This window comes from Diplotaxodon limnothrissa, linkage group LG13 (assembly GCF_057381915.1).
Source record: "Diplotaxodon limnothrissa isolate DT_005_m linkage group LG13, D_limnothrissa_male_GT1.1, whole genome shotgun sequence".
Lineage (NCBI taxonomy): Eukaryota > Metazoa > Chordata > Actinopteri > Cichliformes > Cichlidae > Diplotaxodon > Diplotaxodon limnothrissa.
This window is the reverse complement of record NC_140608.1, coordinates 1,265,392-1,286,199: the sequence shown is the minus strand read 5'-3', so window position 1 is coordinate 1,286,199 and position 20,808 is coordinate 1,265,392. Positions and strand designations below refer to the sequence as shown.

At 38.8% G+C, this 20,808-nt stretch overlaps 1 protein-coding gene across 4 annotated transcripts in view; it reads left to right on the top strand.

The window, feature by feature from the left end:
• The window catches only part of LOC146619643 (attractin-like protein 1), a 335,474-nt gene that overhangs the window by 93,442 nt on the left and 221,224 nt on the right, over positions 1–20,808 (top strand). For 3 of the 4 annotated variants that reach the window (XM_085368997.1, XM_085368998.1, XM_085368994.1), the window contains 4 exons: positions 2,482–2,669; positions 4,784–4,997; positions 5,603–5,794; positions 20,533–20,781. In XM_085368997.1, coding sequence (XP_085225123.1) covers positions 2,482–2,669; positions 4,784–4,997; positions 5,603–5,794; positions 20,533–20,781 — 843 coding nt within the window. Of the gene's footprint in view, positions 1–2,481; positions 2,670–4,783; positions 4,998–5,602; positions 5,795–16,321; positions 16,325–20,532; positions 20,782–20,808 lie in introns of all 4 variants that reach the window. The other variant, XM_085368996.1, reaches the window with a different exon arrangement.

Sequence of the window (20,808 nt, the reverse complement as noted above, 5' to 3'; positions counted from 1 at the left end):
GTGGCTTGTTTTTTAGCTGCTGAGGTTGCAACTTGAGTTGAAGATCATCCATACAGTTGTTGCCTCAGAATGTTAGAGCGATTTAAAACTGTTAATTACAGTTTTAAATAAATGAAATGTATTTGAATTACCATTGAAAATTTAGCCCTTACAATCATCTGCCTAATATTTCACAAATGTACGTAGTTTATCAAGTGTGCTTTAACGTTAGCAGTGCTAGCACTAGTAGACTCATTTCCTTGCAGTTTAATGTCGTATCCCAGTGCAGACTATGGCTGGATATTTCTCTGGTGGAGTGGAGACTTCACATTGGTTTATTATCCAAATGATGAAAACGGCAGTTCATTTTCTGGTGGTTCTGGCAGTATAATTTTGTAATGGTATGTTTATTTTCAAGGTTTAGGAAACTAAGGCTGTGATTGTATTTTGTTTAAAGCTTAAATGGACAGAGATAGAAGACAGACATGTGCTTCTATTCTCTGTAAATCAAAATGAGTACTACTATTTGCATCTTCCATGCATTTGATAGTATTCTGCAGCTACCCTCTTATATTGCAACACTGGAGCTTCACCATCCTGCCACTTCTCTAGTATTTATATGTCCACAGGCAAGATTATGCTACTTGGCATGAAGCGTTGCAGACCACACAGAATAAATAAGATATTTCTTTTTTGTTTGAGTCCATTAACATGCTGAGGCCGAAACAAAGCTTCTGTTTTCCTGGAGTTTTATGTGGAGATGGCTAAGAAGAGTTGGGTTATTTAAAGCTGTCTCTAACACCATGACAGCAGTGACCTTTTCTTTAGACATCATGTTATGACTCATTCTAAATGGTCCAACATGTTTATCTCTGATTTTTACACAAAGACTGTAACCCAGTCAATCTGTTTATTCTTACGCTCCCCCCTTTTTAACCCTTAACTTTACTTTCTCCTCCTGTTTCAGTCAATTATTGCGTACTTATATTGCATGTAAAAAAGATAAATAAATAAAGAGAGCAGGTATTTTCTTTTCTGTTTTGGAAAGGTTGGTGATGGAAGCCATTATAGGCATGTGAATGTAATCAGTCCTGGAGACCAAAATAAACAGCAGTGCTCTGGAGACTGAATGGCTATTCTTTCCTTTCATCCTGGCTAATTGAACGGCCTCTGCGCTGTTATAGTCTCCCACAAGACACTTTAGTGACCCAGATAAGAACAATGAGTGCATATATGCGTTTTATGGGTGAATTTATCTTCCGCTTCTACTCAGTCCTGTTCCTTTATCCTACCGGCGACATATTGATAACTCCTGGGAATCCTATTTGTCAGGTCTGTACAAAGCAAGAATTTGCTGCTTTAATCCAAGACAGCATTAATCAACAATTACATCAGCCTCTAATATTAACTTCATAAATATTTAATCACATAAGCCAGAAGAAATTCTTTTAATGTGGTTCAGTCATCTGTTTGTTCTGGCAGAAAAGTTTACTCTCCAGGCCATCACATCTGTTCCAGTATCAGTGACTTCTTTGTCCATCACTTACCTTCACTGAGGATCCCACTTTGGTCTCAGCTGACTCTCAGCTCACTTGCACACCTGCTCCTCATTAGACTTGGTCTAAATACCAACCCTCAACTGGCAGCATGAAGGATATCAATTAGATGCCTGCTTGACTAATGAAACCTGCAGTTACATCCAAGTAAAGGCTGCTTACACCATTCTTCTTGTTTGCTCCCCCTCCTTGATGTTGCATTGTTGCAAAAAAATAAATCTGTAATATAAAATGTGTTAGTCTAGCACGGGGGTCGGCAACCTTTAACACCCAGTTTCCACGCAAAAGAAAACACTGGGAGCCGCAAATACTTTTTGACGTCTAAAATGAAGATAACACTGTATAAATTGTTGTTTTTACCTTTATGCTTTGTGTGAACAACTAAGGTGTGTTGCTTATTAAATCCATTTTATTTATGTAATTAACACATTTTGAACTCTTAAAGAAATATAACAAAAGGAAAGACACCCAGCTGAACTAAAATGATCCACGTAGCAAACAAAAACTGTTATATCGCCTTTGGGCTTTTAGAGCCTTGACCTGACTTTTAAAAAATAATTGGGAAAAAAAGCACTATGCTGCTAAAAAATGAAAAATAGATATTTGCAAATTTCTGCCTAAATATGTATTTTACCTGGTTAATGTGTGTGGCGGGGCGTGGTCTGCAGCGCCGCTGCATGGGAGTCGGACGCACCTGAGCGGCACCCGCAATCACGCCTCGCTAAGGTATTGCTTTGAGGTTTTTGTTTTTACCCCAAATGTGTAATATCTGTACATCTATTTATTAATCATATTGTTCGTTTTCTTCTGTGTAATGAATGAAAATTTGAGGATTACAAGTCTCTAAAAATATCATTTTTATGCTTTTTATAATGTACAGATATGCAAGTTCATTGTACAAATGAAGTCGAAGGAAAAAAAAACAGTACTGTGTTTCTGTATGCAGGCCAGCTGTGTGGGGATGGCTGGCACCAGGTTGGTGAGGTCTGCCTGAGGATCAACTCCAGCAGAGAGAGCTATGACAATGCCCAGCATTATTGCAAAAACCTTGGAGGAAATATTGCTTCTTTGTTGACAGACAAACAGGTCAATTTTGTTCTGGAAGAGCTACAAAAGTATCAGCTACAAGACAAGGTGGGTGGTTGTCATGCAGTAAATTCAGAAATGACAGGCATGCAAACAATGTCAGTGACAGGTATTCATTATTTTCCACTTGTATGCCTTATAAAATAGCTGTGGCTGTTTATGCACCATTATATGTTGGTGGGCGAAGATATAAATCCAATTTTTAGACATGTTTGGAATGATAATCATAAGAAAGAGTAGTGTGGAAGCAGATGTAGGTTATCACTTTAGAATAGAGGTTCCTGGTGAAAGCTATATTCTTCAAGTCTGTGTGTATTCTACAAAAAAGTTACATTGGAATGCCAATAATTTAGGTTTTTAATCATCTTTAGCACTCCTGACTAAAACGATGTGTAGTCACAACCTTAAAAAATTATTGTTCATAGTTATCTTTATTAATTTGGTCATATGAAGAATGCATGAATCTTCTGTGTATAAATTTTTTAAAAATTTAGCTGATGTACCTGAGGTTTTACCAGGCCAAATTTGGTGGCATTCCTTCCTGTTGAAACTTGTTATAACTGTAAGAAAAGGTTTGAAAGTGTATGCTAGATCACTTCAGGGCCAGTGTTGAAAAGATGTAATTATTTCCAATAGATCCTCCAAACAAAATGATCAACTCAGTTGTTTGTGTCTATCCTCAGGAAACTGGATGAGTCTGGTCTGAGATTAAGCAAAATTTAAAAGCATTTTGCCCAGATATGATTAAAAAGTTGTATATGAATGTAACTTAAGGTTACAACTGCCACCATCTTCGTGCCATTGACACAGGTGCAACTTTGTGAATTGTGGCCATTCTGTGATATATGTGTACGCAAACCTGCCTCCATACATTATTTATCATTGGATGCCAAATAATGTGTTTCTCACCAGCACAAAGCAAGGCTCACAAGCAACTAATCATTAACAGAAGCAGTTGTGGCGGTTCCATTTCCATAGATTCAAGATATTTCTAATTGGGGTGTGTATGTGTTTTATCTACCATGGAAATTGGACATTTAGAAAGCAAAAAACCCTTCTAAGGCCACCATGGAGCACAAAGACAAACTGCATGGTTATAAATGACCGTCACACTGAAATGTTCACTTCTAATTCTCATGTTAGGAACTCCATATGAGAATCTGACATGCTTGACAACATTTCATGATGAATCCAACCTGTCCGGAGAAACAGTGGAGGGTACAAATGTAGTTAATTTTCTTCATTTTTTGACATTTAGAAATCAAAATCTCACAACCTACATTTACTATGCCTTCAAAAAAGGTTTTTTTCTTTTCATCTGGATTACAAAGGATTTTCAAATGGAGGAGCTGACTAGACACAGAAAGGCGTGCGAAAATATGCATTTGCTGACATATAAATGCAATGTCACAGTATTCTTGGGATCCTGAATTTATCTAATGAAATGAATCACAGCTGTGGGAAAGAATTCTTTCACGTCACAAATGTTTTGTCGGCAGATAATTCAAATGTTCACTGAACTACACTTCAATCAGCTGCTGTAATTTCTGGCCCTTTTTGAAATCTTGAATGAGTTTGTGCTTTTATAGCAATTACAGTCATTTGCAGATGGTTTGATTTAGGATCCACTTTAATGGAAAACACGACACTGTCTTCTTGGCAAAGTAGATGTTGTCTTAGTTAAATTACTATGTGCTTCTTGCTCAGGTGATAAAAAGCATAACGTGACCTGCTATGAAAGAAACAGGATGAGGATTAATTGTGTTTATACTCTTTCATTTGATGAATCTGACAGAAGCACAGCTATCTCTCTAAAGGGCAGCGTCTAAATTTGTGCAACGTTTACTTACACAACTCTACGTAAGAGTTTATGAAATATTGTAGGGAACATGAATGGAGACTTTTACCATCTTTGTCACCCCAGAAACACGTTTATATTTAACTATGAATAAAGCTCAGTTAACTTCTGAAGAAAATATTGGAAGGATCTTCTCTTACTGTGATATGAAACAGTATCAAGTAACATCATAAGGACTGTCAGCTTTCTCCCAAGTTAATGACCAGTGCTAATTCCACATAACAGAATATCAAGAAAAAGTTTGTATATGTTGTACATAAAGTCAGTCACTGACTAATTCAAACCTGTCTTTCTGCTTCTACAGATGTTATCTCCATGGGTTGGCCTGAGGAAGATTAATGTGTCGTACTGGGGCTGGGAGGATGCATCCCCCTTCACCAACACCACCCTGCGATGGTCACCTGGAGAGCCCAGTGACTCAGGCTTTTGTGCTTACTTGGAACAAGCTCAAATGGCTGGTCTTAAGGCCAACCCCTGCACTGCCACCACTGATGGCCTGATCTGTGAAAAACCTGCTGGTGAGAAAAAAAGAATAGAAAGACAAAAGAAAAAAATGTATTTGAAGGTTAGCGCACCTAATGAAACCATACACCCACCAGCCACTTCATTAGGAACATCTGCTCAGTGTGCAAAATGCTAATCAGCCAATTATATGGCAGCAACTCAATGCATTTAGACATGTAGATGCGTTCCAGGCAATCCGCTGAAGTTCAGACTGCTGTCTTTTTCTTGCACAACCATTTCTACAGTTTACAGAGGTCAGAGTAATTTGAGTAGTCTGGCCGTTCAGGCTCATGGTGGTAGGGTCATGGGGTCATAGGGGGATATTTTCTTGAAACACTTTCGCCCCCTAAATATTACTTGAGCATTGTTTAAGTACCACAGCCTGCCTGCGTATTGTTGCTGACCCATGTCAATTCCTTTATGAGCAAAGTGTATCTATGTTCTGATGGCTGCTTCCAACAGGAATGTGCCATATTGTCTCCAGATCTATAAAATAGTCAAACTTGTGTTTTTACAGCTACACTATCTTACTATTTGGATGTCACTGAATGCAAAACAAATATAGCTAACAGGTCATTTAATGTTTCACACACCATGGTGCTGTCTATCCCTTGCTCAGGGAGTCCCCAGAGTCAGAGTGCTCGTCCCTGTAAGACGCCTTGTGCTCTGCGCACCAGCTGTGCCAACTGCACCAGCCAGGCCATGGAGTGCATGTGGTGTGGACGTACTCAGCGCTGTGTAGACTCCTCTGCGTATGTCATTTCCTTCCCCTACGGCCAGTGTCTGGAGTGGCAGACCCAGGATTGTACTGGTGAGACTTTTTACTATGCTGCTACCATCATTGTAGAGGAAAATATTATATTGTTTTTTGCTTTTATTCATCTGACAGGTAGACTTATAAGTATAACCATAGGTAATTACGTGCAAGAACAAAAAATCACACTCATTTAGTGTGCTTGGTGCGTTACACTGTTGTTTTTTGTTTTGTTTTTTTACACGTAGCCTGAACAATTCCTTACTGTCTGTAATTCCTATTTATTTAGTGGAATATTTACTCAAAATGGGTCATTATTTTTCTTTTTTTGCTTTTATTAAACTGAGAAATTCTAGTACTTTTTATTTGATTACTTTAATTTTTGCGAGTTTTTGGATTGGGTTCTTGTACAAGTCTCAGTGGTTTAAAATTGTTACTGATATTGGGAGAAATAAGTTACAAAGGTCAGGTATAATATTATTTGTTCATAATCAAAGTGGAGTGTAGAGCCATGCCAGAAAAACATAAACTTGTGGCATTTTTGAATGTTTGTACTCTGCTGTGTTATCTTTGTGTCAGGATAGTTTATGTCTACACAAACAAATGAACAAAAGATAAAAACTGTTACTCATACCTTTGGGAAAGAGACCAAAGTGCGATGTGTGGACAGAGTCATTGCAGGCTCCCATCGACTGTCTTATCAGCAGTCAAGGCTACCCATCAGCCTCACACACACATTGACTCAAACACACCAACACTAGGGCAGCGCCAACTCTCCTGTAGCTACAGGGCAGACAATCAATCACCTACAATGACACATGACTCACTCAATATGAAGTCCTCGCTGCTGTCTCTTAACATTTCTCTGATATACAACCTCTCCCCGGGGATGGTATAGTTCAGCTTCACCGCTGCTTTCTGATGAGATGGTTTCTTAGCATGGCTGAGCCCTGTGACTCTTTCGTGGCGCCTAATCGTTTTTGGAGTTTCTAAATCCTCAGTCTCACCGGGAAAGTAACTTGGTGAATTCCGTACAACAAATTAAACAAATAGGTGGTTAGGTTTTTAGGTGAATTTTCATCCACTCTGGGTCAGATTTCAATTGAAAGGTTGGTTTGTCCAGGCTAACACAAACAAGACAGAGGGTTAAGCACTAAGGCGCAAATGGAAATACAGGGAAGATGTAACTATTACTACTAGTACAGAAAAACAACAAGATGGGAACCAAAATACAAGCTATCACATAATTGAACTGTCCCTAGAAGTGATAAAATAATAAGCAGCAAGAGACTAAAGGGACAGGAAGATCAACTAAAGACTATATCACCACAACTGAGATTCACAAGAAATGTGAATAATAAAGAAATGAAATATAATTATTCTCAAACACAACCCAACAATATTCAAACATCCAGAGTACTCAGAAAACAATAATAAACTAATAATAAACTGATAATAAACTGATAAATAATACATGAATACCAAATCCTCACAGTAACTCAAAATCCAAAACCTGGGGATAAGTACTCTAGGTTGTACTTTTGGAACAGCCAGCAGACCACATAGGGATTATAGGACCACCTTGTGTCTTCCTTTTACATTTTACTTTCCCTTGCTGTAAGAGCTCTGTAACACCAAAATTTCTCATCCGTGGGATAAAGGTCTATTCTATTCTAACTCAGAAAATCTAGGGAAACAATAGAAATTGCAGTTTAATTGACCCGAAGAAGAAGTTTGGGTAGAAAACCTCAGTTTATTAGGAATATTGAATAAAAAAAAAATAACAACAGTGACTTTTTCTTTTAGTTCATGGGACAGATACAACCAGTGTGCCAACCTGTCTTAGTTTTTCTGAGATGTGGCATGAGACTCTATAGGGGATGTCCTTATGAACAAGAAATATATTAAACTGGTAACAGTATACACTGTGGCACTCAGTCCTAGCTGGGGCTGCACAAGACCCTCAGCCATGGGTCAGTTGCGTCTGATCGTCCAGATAGCTCAGGTCTCACAGGCCGAGGTGGCTCACACAGGGGGCTCAGGATCCACCAACTGGGGCACAGATTTTGCAATAACCTGGACAGGTGCCAGTTCAGTGTGGGGAGGCCCCGAGCAGAGCTGTATCCGGTGGAGCCATCTGTGGGGAGGTCCTGGATACCCTCAAAACACTGGACACATGGATTTCAGTCTAATGTACAGTAAGTAGAGCTGAGTTAATCCTGCTTCCAGAGAAAATGGCCAACTGCAACCTTGAGGTGGCAGTAGGAGGGAGGCCAACAGGCCAGAGTAGACATCATTTTAATTGAGATCGATTTTCAGATTTGACTTGACAAGCCCTACTTGCCTCACTTGCCCTAATTCAATGCTGTGAGGAATGAGGCATGACTTATTCTATACACATAACACTCATTTCCTATATTTCTATATACACAGCTGCTTGTGCAAAACAAAGCTTTACAAGATGGAGTTGATTACAAATTTCTGCCTTTGATTTTATTGCAACTTTGGAAACTTCAGACGTCTAGTTTAAAATTCTGGACCTCACTAATTTCCAAACCCTGTTTAGAAATTAGTTTGGTTTTATTTTAGGGAAAGTTAGAGCAAGGTAGAACTATATTTTATTTGGCAGTTCAACAAGTGTCTCTTAGGGGACAAAAAAAAAAGTATTCCCCTGAGGCAAAACTTTGCATTGTTATTTTCTGTCATTTGTTAGACAAATACTCACTTTGGAGCAAAGTGTTCTTGTTTGTGCAGTTACAGAAACGGCTTCAGAAACAAGAATTTTCTTTCTTTTTGTGACTGGTGATTATTATTCCTTCCTGATGCCAGTACTCTAAGTGCAGACAGCTCTCCAGCCTACTGTTAGCAAGCCAAGGATGTCTTCCTGTCTTTCGTCTTACGTTCAGTGCTTACATAATGGCACGTCCCCCATCTTCTCTTTTATTATTCATGTCTCCATTTGGTGACAGAAGGTATGTAGGAGGCTTTTGTTTTGCTATTTTTTTTTACCTTTGTTGCTGAAAGCACAGCTTAGTTTACTTATTGTAAAATATGACATATTTTATTTTTCAAATTCCCCCGATGGTGCATCTCAGTCCACAATAAAGGCACTTCAGCTAACATTATTTAATATCAGGTAATTTATAAATTAATTAGCATTAAGTAACGATAAACAAATGTTTCAATGTTTAAGGATTTACCTGTTTATTGCTAATGTATGTTACTATATGGTTAGTGAAAATTACTAACATGTATATCATGACATTGACAGCCAAGGTGTTTCATTAATCATAAGCGATTGCTTTATAGTGATAAAATACAACACCATTTACTTTTTTAAATCAAATTTATTCAAGGTTCATGGTTGTCCACCTACTCTTTCATTCTCTAACTTGTAATCGGTTTTTCCTTGAGACTTACGTGAGACTTATATTTACTGATTTCAACTCTGACTTGACCCCAAACTAAGTGATACCACGTCAACAAACAGAAACATTAAAAATGTGCACCACCTGTACCTGAAACAGTTTTTTTTTTTTGTTGTTGTAATAAAAAGGCCAAATTTGGGTTCTGCAGTGTGATTGTCCCCCCCCCCCCTTCCTTTCACTTCCTTGTTGACTTGTTTTCAGCTAAAGCGCTGTCCCAGTTCTTGCCGTGGCTATGTATGTATTCAGTTTTTCATTACAGTAGTTTTGTCCTTAAGAAGTTAGAATTAGAATTTCACTGTGTTTGGTCTTATAGTCCTGTTTTAAAAACCAAGTTCACCCTTGGTGGCTTGAGCTTCAATATAAAATAATAAGGTTAAAATGTTGAAACATGTAGAAAATAGCAGCATTTATTTTTTATCATTTTTCTAGGTTGGTAGAGCACAGTTCTATGTTCTCTGGTAGACAAAGACTGGTAGACTCTCGCTCGCTGCTGCTTCTACTTCTATAGTGCGTAGACGTTGTGGAAAAATAATTAGTTAACAAATGGTCTTTGTGACCTATATTGTAGGTCGAAAACAGTTATTTATTAAGAAATGCTTTAAGCTAAGATAAGATAAGATAAAACTTTATTAATCCCTCGGGTGGGTTCCTCTGGGAAATTCGGTTTCCAAAAGCACAGCACCGACAGAAGTTACAGAATATTATTTATATATATATATATATATATATATATATATATATATATATATATATATATATATATATATATATATATATATATATATATATATACATACATACATACAGAGACATATATAAATAAAATAAAATATACAAAGGGGATAAATAGAATAAATAGGAATAAAAATAAAAATACAAGTGAATTGCACATTTCAAGTATTGAGGTCTATTGCACCATTGACTATTAACAAAAGTATTGCACAGTGAAGTGAAGAGGCACTACAGCTTAGTTGTTCCCCCCTCCTTTGTCCTCCTGTTTCCCCTCCCTCTCCCCTCCAGAGTGGAGGGGAAACAGTCTGATGGCGTGTGGGACAAAGGAGTTTTTAAGTCTCTTAGTTCTTGTCTTGGGGAGAAGCAACCTGTCACTGAACAGACTCTTCTGGTTGTTAATGGCCATGTGCAGAGGATGCCCAGCATTGTTCATAATGTCCAGCAGTTTTTTTTAGTGTCCTTTTCTCTGCCACTGTCATCAGAGTGTCCAGCTTCATGCCGACCACAGAGCCAGCCTTCCTGATCAGTTTCTCCAGCCTGGATGAGTCCTTCTTTGCTGTGCTGCTATACATGATAATTATGATTGATCAGAATTCATAGCACTCACATATGCACACATTTGCTGTGAATGAGCTAAATTAGTACATTGGTAAATTGGTACATACACAACTGTGGCACAATGACCTGCCGTAAACAGCTGAAGGGTTCATGACCGTGGCGGTGGAAACTCCCCCCCCCCCCCCCCCCCCCCCCCAAAAAAAAAAAAAAAAATAGAAAAACATTCTATTGCTTGTCTGATGATCCAATTTGAACTGGGTTATTTCTGTCTCAGGCTGATTTGGCTGCAGGCTTTCTGTATCATTCCCATATTTCATGTAAGCCAGAGGCTGTCTACACACTCTTCAGCCAAACATACTGAAATAATTAATTTCCAGATGTCAAAGTTGGACGCTCTTTTGTGGGTAAACTGGTTTTAATTTCCAGTCTACAGCAATGACTTTGTGTTATGAAATGGTGTATATCGTAGACCTAACAATGCCATGGGAAGGCTCTGTTGAGAAGTTCTCCAAGAGCAAACTTGACTCATACTTGAATATGGCAGCTGATGTTCAACTGTCAACTGTGAAAGTGGAGAACCCACAGAGATTGACTGCAGCGCCTGTGTTGCATCATCTACAGTTAGGTTGAAACACGCTGGGGTGCAGTACAGGGCTCACCATCAAACATCACTTACATCATCAACAATCAAAGATCTGTCAGCAGCAGACACTGCAGGCCACTGGATCTGGATAAGGCAGCAGAACACCATATGGGCAACAAAAGCAACATCAACATGGTGCCATGGGGGGGGTGAACTTGGGATGTTGAGATTCACTGTTAAGCTCTCTGGAGGGGGTTTCAGGCTAGTCAACAATACAGAGGAGATGGAGGACGTTACTTAAGAAAATGGTGATGAAATCATGCGAAGTCTAACAGCAGCACCGACAATGTTTGGTAATAGTCCTTGGACTCTTATGTATATTGTCAGTAAAAAAGCTCTGGCAGCAAAAAATACTTTGTTAGCTTGTCTTCAGGTGGTGTTAACTTTGGTGACAATTTTTATTACACTTAAGATGATTAATGGATATGCTGTTGATGTCTATGCTTGGGGTTATATGGCATTACAGTTTATTATGGCAAATAAGGCAAAATACATGCTGTTAACATGTGGCGTGAAATCAGCAGTGGTGTAGGAAATTCACAGGTTCTTTTGTTGAAGTAGTAATAAGTCACCATTAAGACTCCGTTACCTTACAAATAAGAGACCTTCTTTCACGATAAATCAATTATACTTGTTGTCTGATTGGGAAAACAGTCTTTTAGACAACTATATTTACAGTGGAATAGTTTAAGAAAAGCAGCAATGATGAGCCCCTCCAACACTTTCATCTTCTGTTTCACAGTCGGTTTCTTTCCCAGAGACCCAGGGCTCCCTCTCCCTAAACATACATGCACTTGTGTTCGCCTTTCAGTTTCTATTGCTGTCAATTTTAGCTTTTCTTTGCCACCTCTGACAAAGAGACATTTTCTTTCACTGTGGAGAGCTTCCACAGTTAATCTGCTCGTTCCATTATCCTTCATTTCAGCAAGTGGCAGTGGCCACAGATAGCAACAAAAGTGCTATCCTGTTCTTGGTTTGGTTGAAAAATTGTTGCAGATTTGGACCCTGCTGAAGGGTCTCTTAAGGGTTAGAAGAAAAAAAAATACAGGCTTTCAGTTCAATTCAGGTTTATTTATATAGCTCCAAAACACAACGTATCTTCAAGGTGCTTTGTACTGTAAGGTAAATACCCTACGGTCTTCCTCCAGTCTCTTCAGCAAGTTATGGTCATTACCTATTGGAAAATGTGCCTTTCTATTTTAAATTCTTCAGCAGCACTTCCAAAAGGTCCCATTTAATTATTTTGTTTGTCTTGTTCTTTATGATTATCATTTATAATGGAAACAACAAAATTATAATTTTTTGTGCATTTATAATTTATTTTTTTTTGGGGGGGGGGGGGGGGGGACATATATAAATAACACAAGTTATGGACATGATTAGTTTTTGTTTTCTTGTGTATAAAAAGTGGCTTCCTGTGGTCTGCTAAGCAGCGAAAAGCCAACATTTGCAAAGGTGGGGTTCCCCACTTTATAGCCATTGTTTTATTAGGGCTAATTTTCTCATGATTATAAAATAAGCAATGAGAAATTTCAAAAGGAGCCAGTTGAGGAAGTTCTGGCTAGGGTTCCTGCCTTTGGAGGTTTTACAGGCACACCTAACTGGGTGGAAAGCCTGTAGTACACTAGGAACCTGTTACTGAGATAATGTGTCTCCTCTGGCCTGAGAGTGCCTTGGGATTCCCAGGAGGAATTGAAAAGTGTGACTGGGAGAAAGGGGATCTGGAATACCCAACTTCTGGTAAGCAGAAGAGACTGGATGGATGGATATTTACTACCTTTATGTGGAGCAAGGTGTAATTCAGTTGAATGTAACAAATCGCTACAGTTCAAAGGCTCAAAAAAGCCCTCAGAGATGAAAACTTAAGTGCTCTGCTGCAGAACTGCAGCAATTTGAGCAGAACTGGTTACATTAGTGTGCATGATTTTATTTTATTTTTTTGCTCACTTACTACCTTCTTGTCCACATACAGACATAAACCAGGTGTTAGTTATATTATTTGAGCTGATATTGAAAAATAACCTTATTTTCTGTGAGGAAATCATGATGTGAAGTCTGTGTGTGTGTGTTTCATGTTTATCCCACATGGTTTCTGTGTGGCGTTTGGGGGTTTCATGTGCTTGGAGAAAAGTGAAGGGGGAAGACAGCCTATGGGTTCTAGACTTGATGTATTATGCATGGAGGCTTACAGATCTGTATTCTACTGGCTTCAGTGATGCTAACTGTCAAGCACCGTAGGAGCAAATAGATTACACGAGATGGAGCCAGACGATCTGCGCTATCCAGGGACACCAGATATCAGACCCAATGTGATGAACAGAATGTGGCACTGAAGATTTTTGATAAGGTGAAAATTCCCCCTTCAGAACAAACAGTCCTTTCTTTGCAACACCATAGATGTCATCTGTTGTGTTTAGGTATCCTCAGGGTGATTTCTGTCAATGATGATGACTAATCCTGATTTCAGTAAGGAAGCTGATGAGAAAGAACACAGAGCAGAAATGTACCTTTTTTTTCTACACATTGCTTGAAGTATGTGGTGGGTGTTATTTCATTTCTAGCCATTTAAAGCTGCCATCGTTGAGGAAATGCAGTGCTTAATGTTTGTTGTTGACACAACTTTAAAGGCCCTCAGTCTCCAAGTGATGATAGGAACTTGAAAAAGTTTTTAGCGACTGATGTTGTGTGAGATGCAAACACATGTCTTCTTGGATATGACCCAGTTACTGCATTTATGTCTCTTCTTCTAGACGGAAATCCAGTAGATCCTGTCTTCCCCAACTTTGACCAGTGCAAAATACAAATTTTGTTAATCTGGTTACTTTATATATTTTACAGGAGTAATTAATATAATATACATCATTTTACCTGCCTATGCAAAAGGGATAATTGTCTCATTCCCAGATCGATATTTTTGTTATTGTACAGTATAACATCAGTTGTGCATGATTCATATTTCAGAATAAGAATTATTTATCTTATATTGGGCCTTGGTCCAGCATCACCCTTCATCTGCCACCTGGAAATGAACTATTTTGGATTTGCTCTGAAGCAAAGTTGAACAGCATGTATGAGGGGCTTCTGTGCCACGCCTCTCTTTGACCCAGAAAGTTGATTCTCTTCTTCTGGTCGCTGTGTTATCAGTTGGAGAAATTATGATGACTTTAGTCTCACCTGACTGCAGTTTTCCCCAACCTTATAAATGTAGCTACATAACAACTGACTAGCACCATTACATAAAAATGAACCACAAGCTCAGTTTCATGTTTGTTAATAATTATCATGGCCAGTGATCAACAACCATTGGTGTCATTCACAGAGAGTTGAAAAATTGCCGCAATTCCAGCACTTTAGCATATACTCTTGTTCACTGATAGTTGTTACCTTGACTCCCCATTCAAATCGGCATTCCTCCCAGTCCAGGATGTGCACATGCTCTTCATTGAAGGTCTGGCCCCTAGCCTGTAAACGTAAAAAGCCTACAAAATCCTGGTTTGATACGGTAACTCTGTGTTTGTGTTTGTGCCGAGGGACTCGATCCTTGGTTTGATTGTTTTTTGTGTAGCATGTCTTGGGGTTTGAAAATCAGAGAGAGATTGTGTTTTCAAAAAAAAAAAATGCACCTCAGCTATTCGTACACTCCTGACACATAAGAGATCACCACTGAATTTCCTTTAGGAAGCAGTTGTCCTTCTCTCTTGGATCACCGGGAGAATTCTTTAGGCATCTTCCCAGCTTTGACAAATGTAACCCTGGGATAACCACATTTACTCAGGCTCTTTTTGATGTGATGTAGCTCTGCTTCGCCTGCCACTGGGTCTTTGAGGACAGTGATGACACCCAGTCTGTGCTCCAGTAGATGATGAGAGTCAAACCTTAAATATTGACCCGTATGTGCTAGTTTACAGTACACATTGACTTTCACGTCCCCCACTACTTATGGCAATGCTAGCCTGTCATTTTTCATATCCTCCCTGTTGAATTTGATGCATTTGTCCAGCGAGTTAATGGCATCTGTGAATTGAGGTAGGTCCTGAGATTAGATTTTCGACCAGGTCTCATCCACATACCTGAACCAATGGCTCTGGGATGTCCTGGGATAGGATAACAGAGCCCTCTTTTCTACTTCCTCCTTATACAAGTTGGCCGTAATAGACGAAACTGGGCAACCTGTAGGACACCCATGTTTCTGCCTGCAGTATTAGCTCTTATAGCTAAAATATGTGTGTTAAGATACTGTTTAAAGAGCAGACATGCTTGGTTGATAATAAAGCTTGGGTTCATCCTGTAAAATATTACAACTACCTCCATAGCTTCGGTAACTGGAAAACAATTGAAGTCTCTTATGATATAGCATTCTTATTACAGAGTGTTGTTTAATCTGATTCCATAATGACGTTCCTGACCTTCCCCTCAAAATTCAAAGTGTTCTGAATGTAGTTTGTGAAGCTGGCTATCGACGGGTTGAAGACCAAAGCCAGAAAGCTGTAGGGAACTCATAGGCTACAACCTGCTGCTTTCATTTGTTGTGCTGGAGAAGGAAAGTAGTGGTACAGTCTGCAGTGTGGATATGGGCATTACTTTTCATTACTTTTTAAGTGCAAACTCCAGGACAGAAACAACAATATTATGCTGCTAACACAATTTTGGCTCTTTGCTAGTTTATGCTAACAATAAATTAGCCAAAAGCTCAGAGTTAAACTGAGTGAATCCCGACCCCAGCCCAGCAGTCAGACCCTGAACTCATCCAGGTCTGGAAATCCCCAAAAAATAGTTATGTTCATCTGGACGTAACGTTTTCAGTGGGGGAAAATTTTCCATCACTCATCCAAGTGATTTCTTCATTCTCACATCATTTTATGGAGAAATGCAAAAATAAAGTTAGAAGTGTTATAAAAAATGTTTTTTTCCTGGGAGTAATTACTTTTAAATTTAAGAAAAGTATTCTTTGTAATATGTGTAAAGCATTATTTTGTTTTTGAAAACAACTGATCACAACAAAGAAGGGAAATACTTCCAAGATACACAAACATTTGACCACACAGCATGCAATTAATCTACAGGAAGGTAATGTCTTTAATATGCAGCTTGGTGATGGTGTTGAATCTCGAAGCAGAGCTAATGAAAACCCAATGAGAATTATTAAGAGAATTGATAAGTGATATTGATAATGGAATCAGAATCTCTAAAATCGTATCATTTCCCATCCCTACACCTCTATAGCAGGTTGTACAGATCCAAGAATAGAGGAAAAATGTGAACTGAGCATTTGACCCTGAGCTTGTGGATCAGTGATTACTTTTACATAATATGCTGACCTTGTTATGTGAAAGTCCATTTTATTATGAAAATCCACCATTGTGTATATGTACTGTAAGTGAGAAAAATACAGAAAAGCACAATAACCCTTTTAAAATGATTTGTTCAATCGTGACTGTAACAGCATCTTTGTATTGCATTTACCAGCCATAATTCATATTTTAATAACTATGAAGTGCAATACATTAAAATTAAATCACCATTGTCCATCATTGTTTACTCGTTGAGATTGGTTAAGTGAGAGAAAACGAAGCTCTTTTGCAAGATATTAGAGAAAGTATTTTAAGCCATTTGAAGTATGTAAGTTATTATTTTCTTATTTTAATCTTAACAATATTCAAGAAGGAAAAAAGGAAAAAAATAGCCAGTGGTCAACAGTTTCATCAGTGAATCATGATTAGATCTCATGTTGCTGTTGTTGTTGTTTTTTTTCTTTTTCCCATTCTCATGAAGGCACCATCCAAGAGAATATTTTCTCTAGAAATAACCTGGAGCTAATGTCATGCAATGGCACATGGTACAGCTACATCTTTGGTGCTGTTAAGTAAAACTAAGGCCTTGTAAACCCTGTAGGCACTCTATTTTTCCTCTCTCTCCTTCATCTGCTCTGAATCCCAAGACTTCAGGAGGCAATAACCTCTTTAAATTCTTTCCATGTGGAACACAGATGAAGCCAGATAATTGGAAATGCTATTAAAAATAGAAAAGGCTCAGGCAACGAGAACATAGCAGGTAAATTCAATCATCCATGCAAACTACTGTTATGTAAGGGAACATCTAAGGATCTCTGTATCTTCCGTCCATGCTAGTATTTGTTTTCTTCTACATTCTCTCACTTTTGAATTAATTGCTCTTACTTGTGCCACTTAGTGCCCATTGAGCCCGTTTTATCACATTTGTGGCGTTCAGACTGATGCCTGAAATATTTGGTGCATTTTCTCTCACTAATTTTGACACATTTTGCAAATGAATTGCAGTTCAAAATTTTAGTCAAATCTTACATTAATATTTTGCTGAAAACAGCCTTTAGTCGTGAAGAAATTGTCTTACACTAAAATTACATCTCAAGTCTAAATCCTGTAGCTTTCAAACCATGCAAACCATTGAAACAAGTATCTGCAGACACACAACTATACAATTCACTTTTTGGAGAAAAAAAAAAAGCTGGGGGAAATTTAATTGGTTGTTGAGTAAACATTTTGTCTGTCTTATGGTCCAGAACTGGTTTAGATTGGATATAAATTGAAGAGGAGATAGGCACAAGCTCAGCTGTGACTTACACTGACAGATAAATAGTGTTGCTTCCTTCTCAGTGTGGTTCAAGAAATCGAGAGCCAAATAAGCTGTAGAAAAGAAAATCTTAAAAATTTTGACGTTTTTAAGGAAATGTTTTGTTCATGTGTCTCAATGCTAGATTGTGTAGCATTCATTACTTGGTAAAGACCGATATGTAGTGATGATATATAGTAGTGACATATCATTACTATATTAAGGTATAAAGAATGAGATCACTGATACAAGGGGGGTGGTGAGGTTTCTCCAAAGGGTGGCTGGCATTGCCCTTAGAGTTAAACTAAGTAATTCGGTTATTTGAGAGGGGCTCAGAGTAGAGCCGCTCCTCCACATCAACAGGAGCCAGTCGTTTGGACATCTGAGTAATAGGCATCCTAGTCAGATGCCCAAACCATCTTGGGAGATATCCTAGGGAGTCTGCTTGGATCTGGAATCTTATTCTGACGTGCCTACTGGGAGAAGAACCAGGAGTAGGCCGAGGACACACTGGAGAGATGACATCTCTTGGATGGCCTGGGAATGGCTCAGTGTTACCCTGGACAAGCTGGAGGAAGTGGCCGGGGAGAGGGAGATCTGGGCTTCGCTGCTGTCCCCACGACCCGGGCTGGGATAAGTGGAAGAAGATGGATGGATGGAGCAAAGAGTAATGTCAGACTGGTTTGCACTCAAGTATATTAAAAAAATGTGTCATTGTCCAGGGACTATGTATTGAGCATTACTAAGACTGAAGCAAAAATTGTGGCCCTGCACTGAGAGTCTGACCTGACCTGGAGGGACAAACAACAGCTGTCACAGAATGAGAACAGATTGGATCTATTAAATCAAAGAATTCTCTTTTCATGAAAAATGAATAAATAAAAAGATCTGGCAGAAGAGAATTGGAGTTGGTACCAAAATCTGCCAACATAAATGCAATGGACTGATATTTTTAAATGGTAAACAGGCCTGGTATATTTATTGGATATTAAAGTCTGCTCTTGGGTATGTAAATGTGTGCTTTTCTGTCAGCGGAAACCCTACCATGTGGTGGATTAGGGATATTCTGTTGAACCGCCTTTCTTTGAACTACTGACTTTAGTGAAAGATCAAGTGAGCTGTAAGAAGAGAAGGGCAAAAAGAGATGAACTAAGGGGAGGTGAAAGTAAAAAGGGAAAAGAGCGCAGTGGGAGAGCAGACTAAAAAGAGAGGATGAAGGAAAAGTAGAGCGGTTCCGTCGCTTGTGATTTCATTTGTGCCTAAAAGGGTTTTAGACGAATAAATGGAAAAAATCAAATTAAATCAAAATGACAGAATATGTAAAAGAGGGTATAATGGTGGAAAAAGCAGCAGTGAATGAGCACGAGATGGGGAGATGCCTTAGTGAATAGAAACGGAGAAAGAAGGATAGGACTGTGGCAGAGAGGAGATAAAGAGCAAATCTGAAAAAGGGGGAGCAGAAGTTGGTAATTACAAAGTGGGAGAGAGAACAAATGAATCAGCATTGCTGAAGCTGAATAATGCAACGGCGTAGCTTGCAAACACACAGAGGACAAGGAGTGTATTTCAAGCAGGAACGCATAGAGAAGGAAACAGATACTGGTTCGGCTGGAACATCTGTGGCTTATGAAAATGCCTCATGTTCAAAAGAGAAAGAAGTTCTGGTGAAAATGCAAATGTTACGCATTCGAATCATCTCACTGGGCTATAAGAAACAACACCTCGCATACCTCCTCTCAACCTTTTGGTTTCTTGTGTACACGGCAAGATACCCACAAAGTCTCTTTGTCAGTGTGTACTTCCACCCTGGCTTTGTAGACTAAAATTCATCATGACAAGAAGATGAGCTGAACTGGAGAACAAGAGCAAAACAAGAATGAGATTCAAAAACAAGCTGTAGAGTTAACTTTGGAAGGCCAGAGACTCTAGAAGAAAAAAAATCTAATGTTCGTCACCGATTGCCTGCTCTCTGCAGCGTTTGCTGAACTAAAAAGGCTTCAGTATGGAGATTTTCAGTTTTCTTCTACAACTATTAAATGCCATACCTTAAAAACATAATGCCATTTTTAAATCCCACTAGTAAAGTGTTTTTTGAATGTCACCTCCACTTTATGAATACAAATGCTCCTCTGAACATGTGGAATGGCATGGCAAAGAAAAGCCCATTTATTTCTAAATGTTGAGGGTCAAAGAAAAGGTGAAAGCAAAAGATGCAAACAATATTAGACGGTGTAGATTACATCCCAGAAGGCTTTTATGGTGTTTATGCTTTTATTCAACCTGTTGGGAAGAATTGTAAGTGTAAAAGACAGAATATGGTTAAAATCAGCTTTTAAGGTTTCAAACCAAATGTGTGTTGAACATGTCTCTCACACACAGATAAGACTGGTGCTGAAGTATATGATAGTAGTTCTACATATTTAAAAGGTTTTGAGTTTGAAATGCTGCACTAACTAATATGTTGGGAACACAACTGGTTTTTGTGCCTCTAAAGTATAATCGGTAAAATTTGTCAATATTTTACTATCAAATGTAAATTGAGTGACCCATTAGTTGAATGTTCATATTCAAATGAACATATCCAGATACACTGATGTTGTGACCTTTAAAACTATGCCAGAGAGACTGAAATATCATGGAGTAACATTACTTATTTTCCTTGGGCAGTAAGCAGCTTAAGGTAACTGTTGTTATGATTTGGTGCTATAGAAATAAAACTGAATTGGACTGAATTGCATTGTCATCCTGACTACACAAGCAAAATTATCTTCCGTGACTGTAAAGTTTGCATGCTTGTATGCAAGTTTATATTTGATTTCTTTCTTTTTACATCCCTTATCTGTCAGCCCAAAACTGTTCAGGTCTGAGGACGTGCGCCGAGTGTCTGGAGAGGGTGGAGTGTGGTTGGTGCGGTGATCCCAGTAACACCGGTAGGGGCATTTGCATGGAGGGCTCCTACAGAGGCCCTCTAAAGCCTGTGACCGCAAAGGCAGGGCCCAGAGACCGGGATAAACTGCGAGACAGGGACATGGTGGTGGATCAGGGTCTCTGTTCATCAGACAGAGGCTACAACTGGGCTTTTATCCAGTGCCCCGGTGAGTGAACCACGAGACCAGACTGGA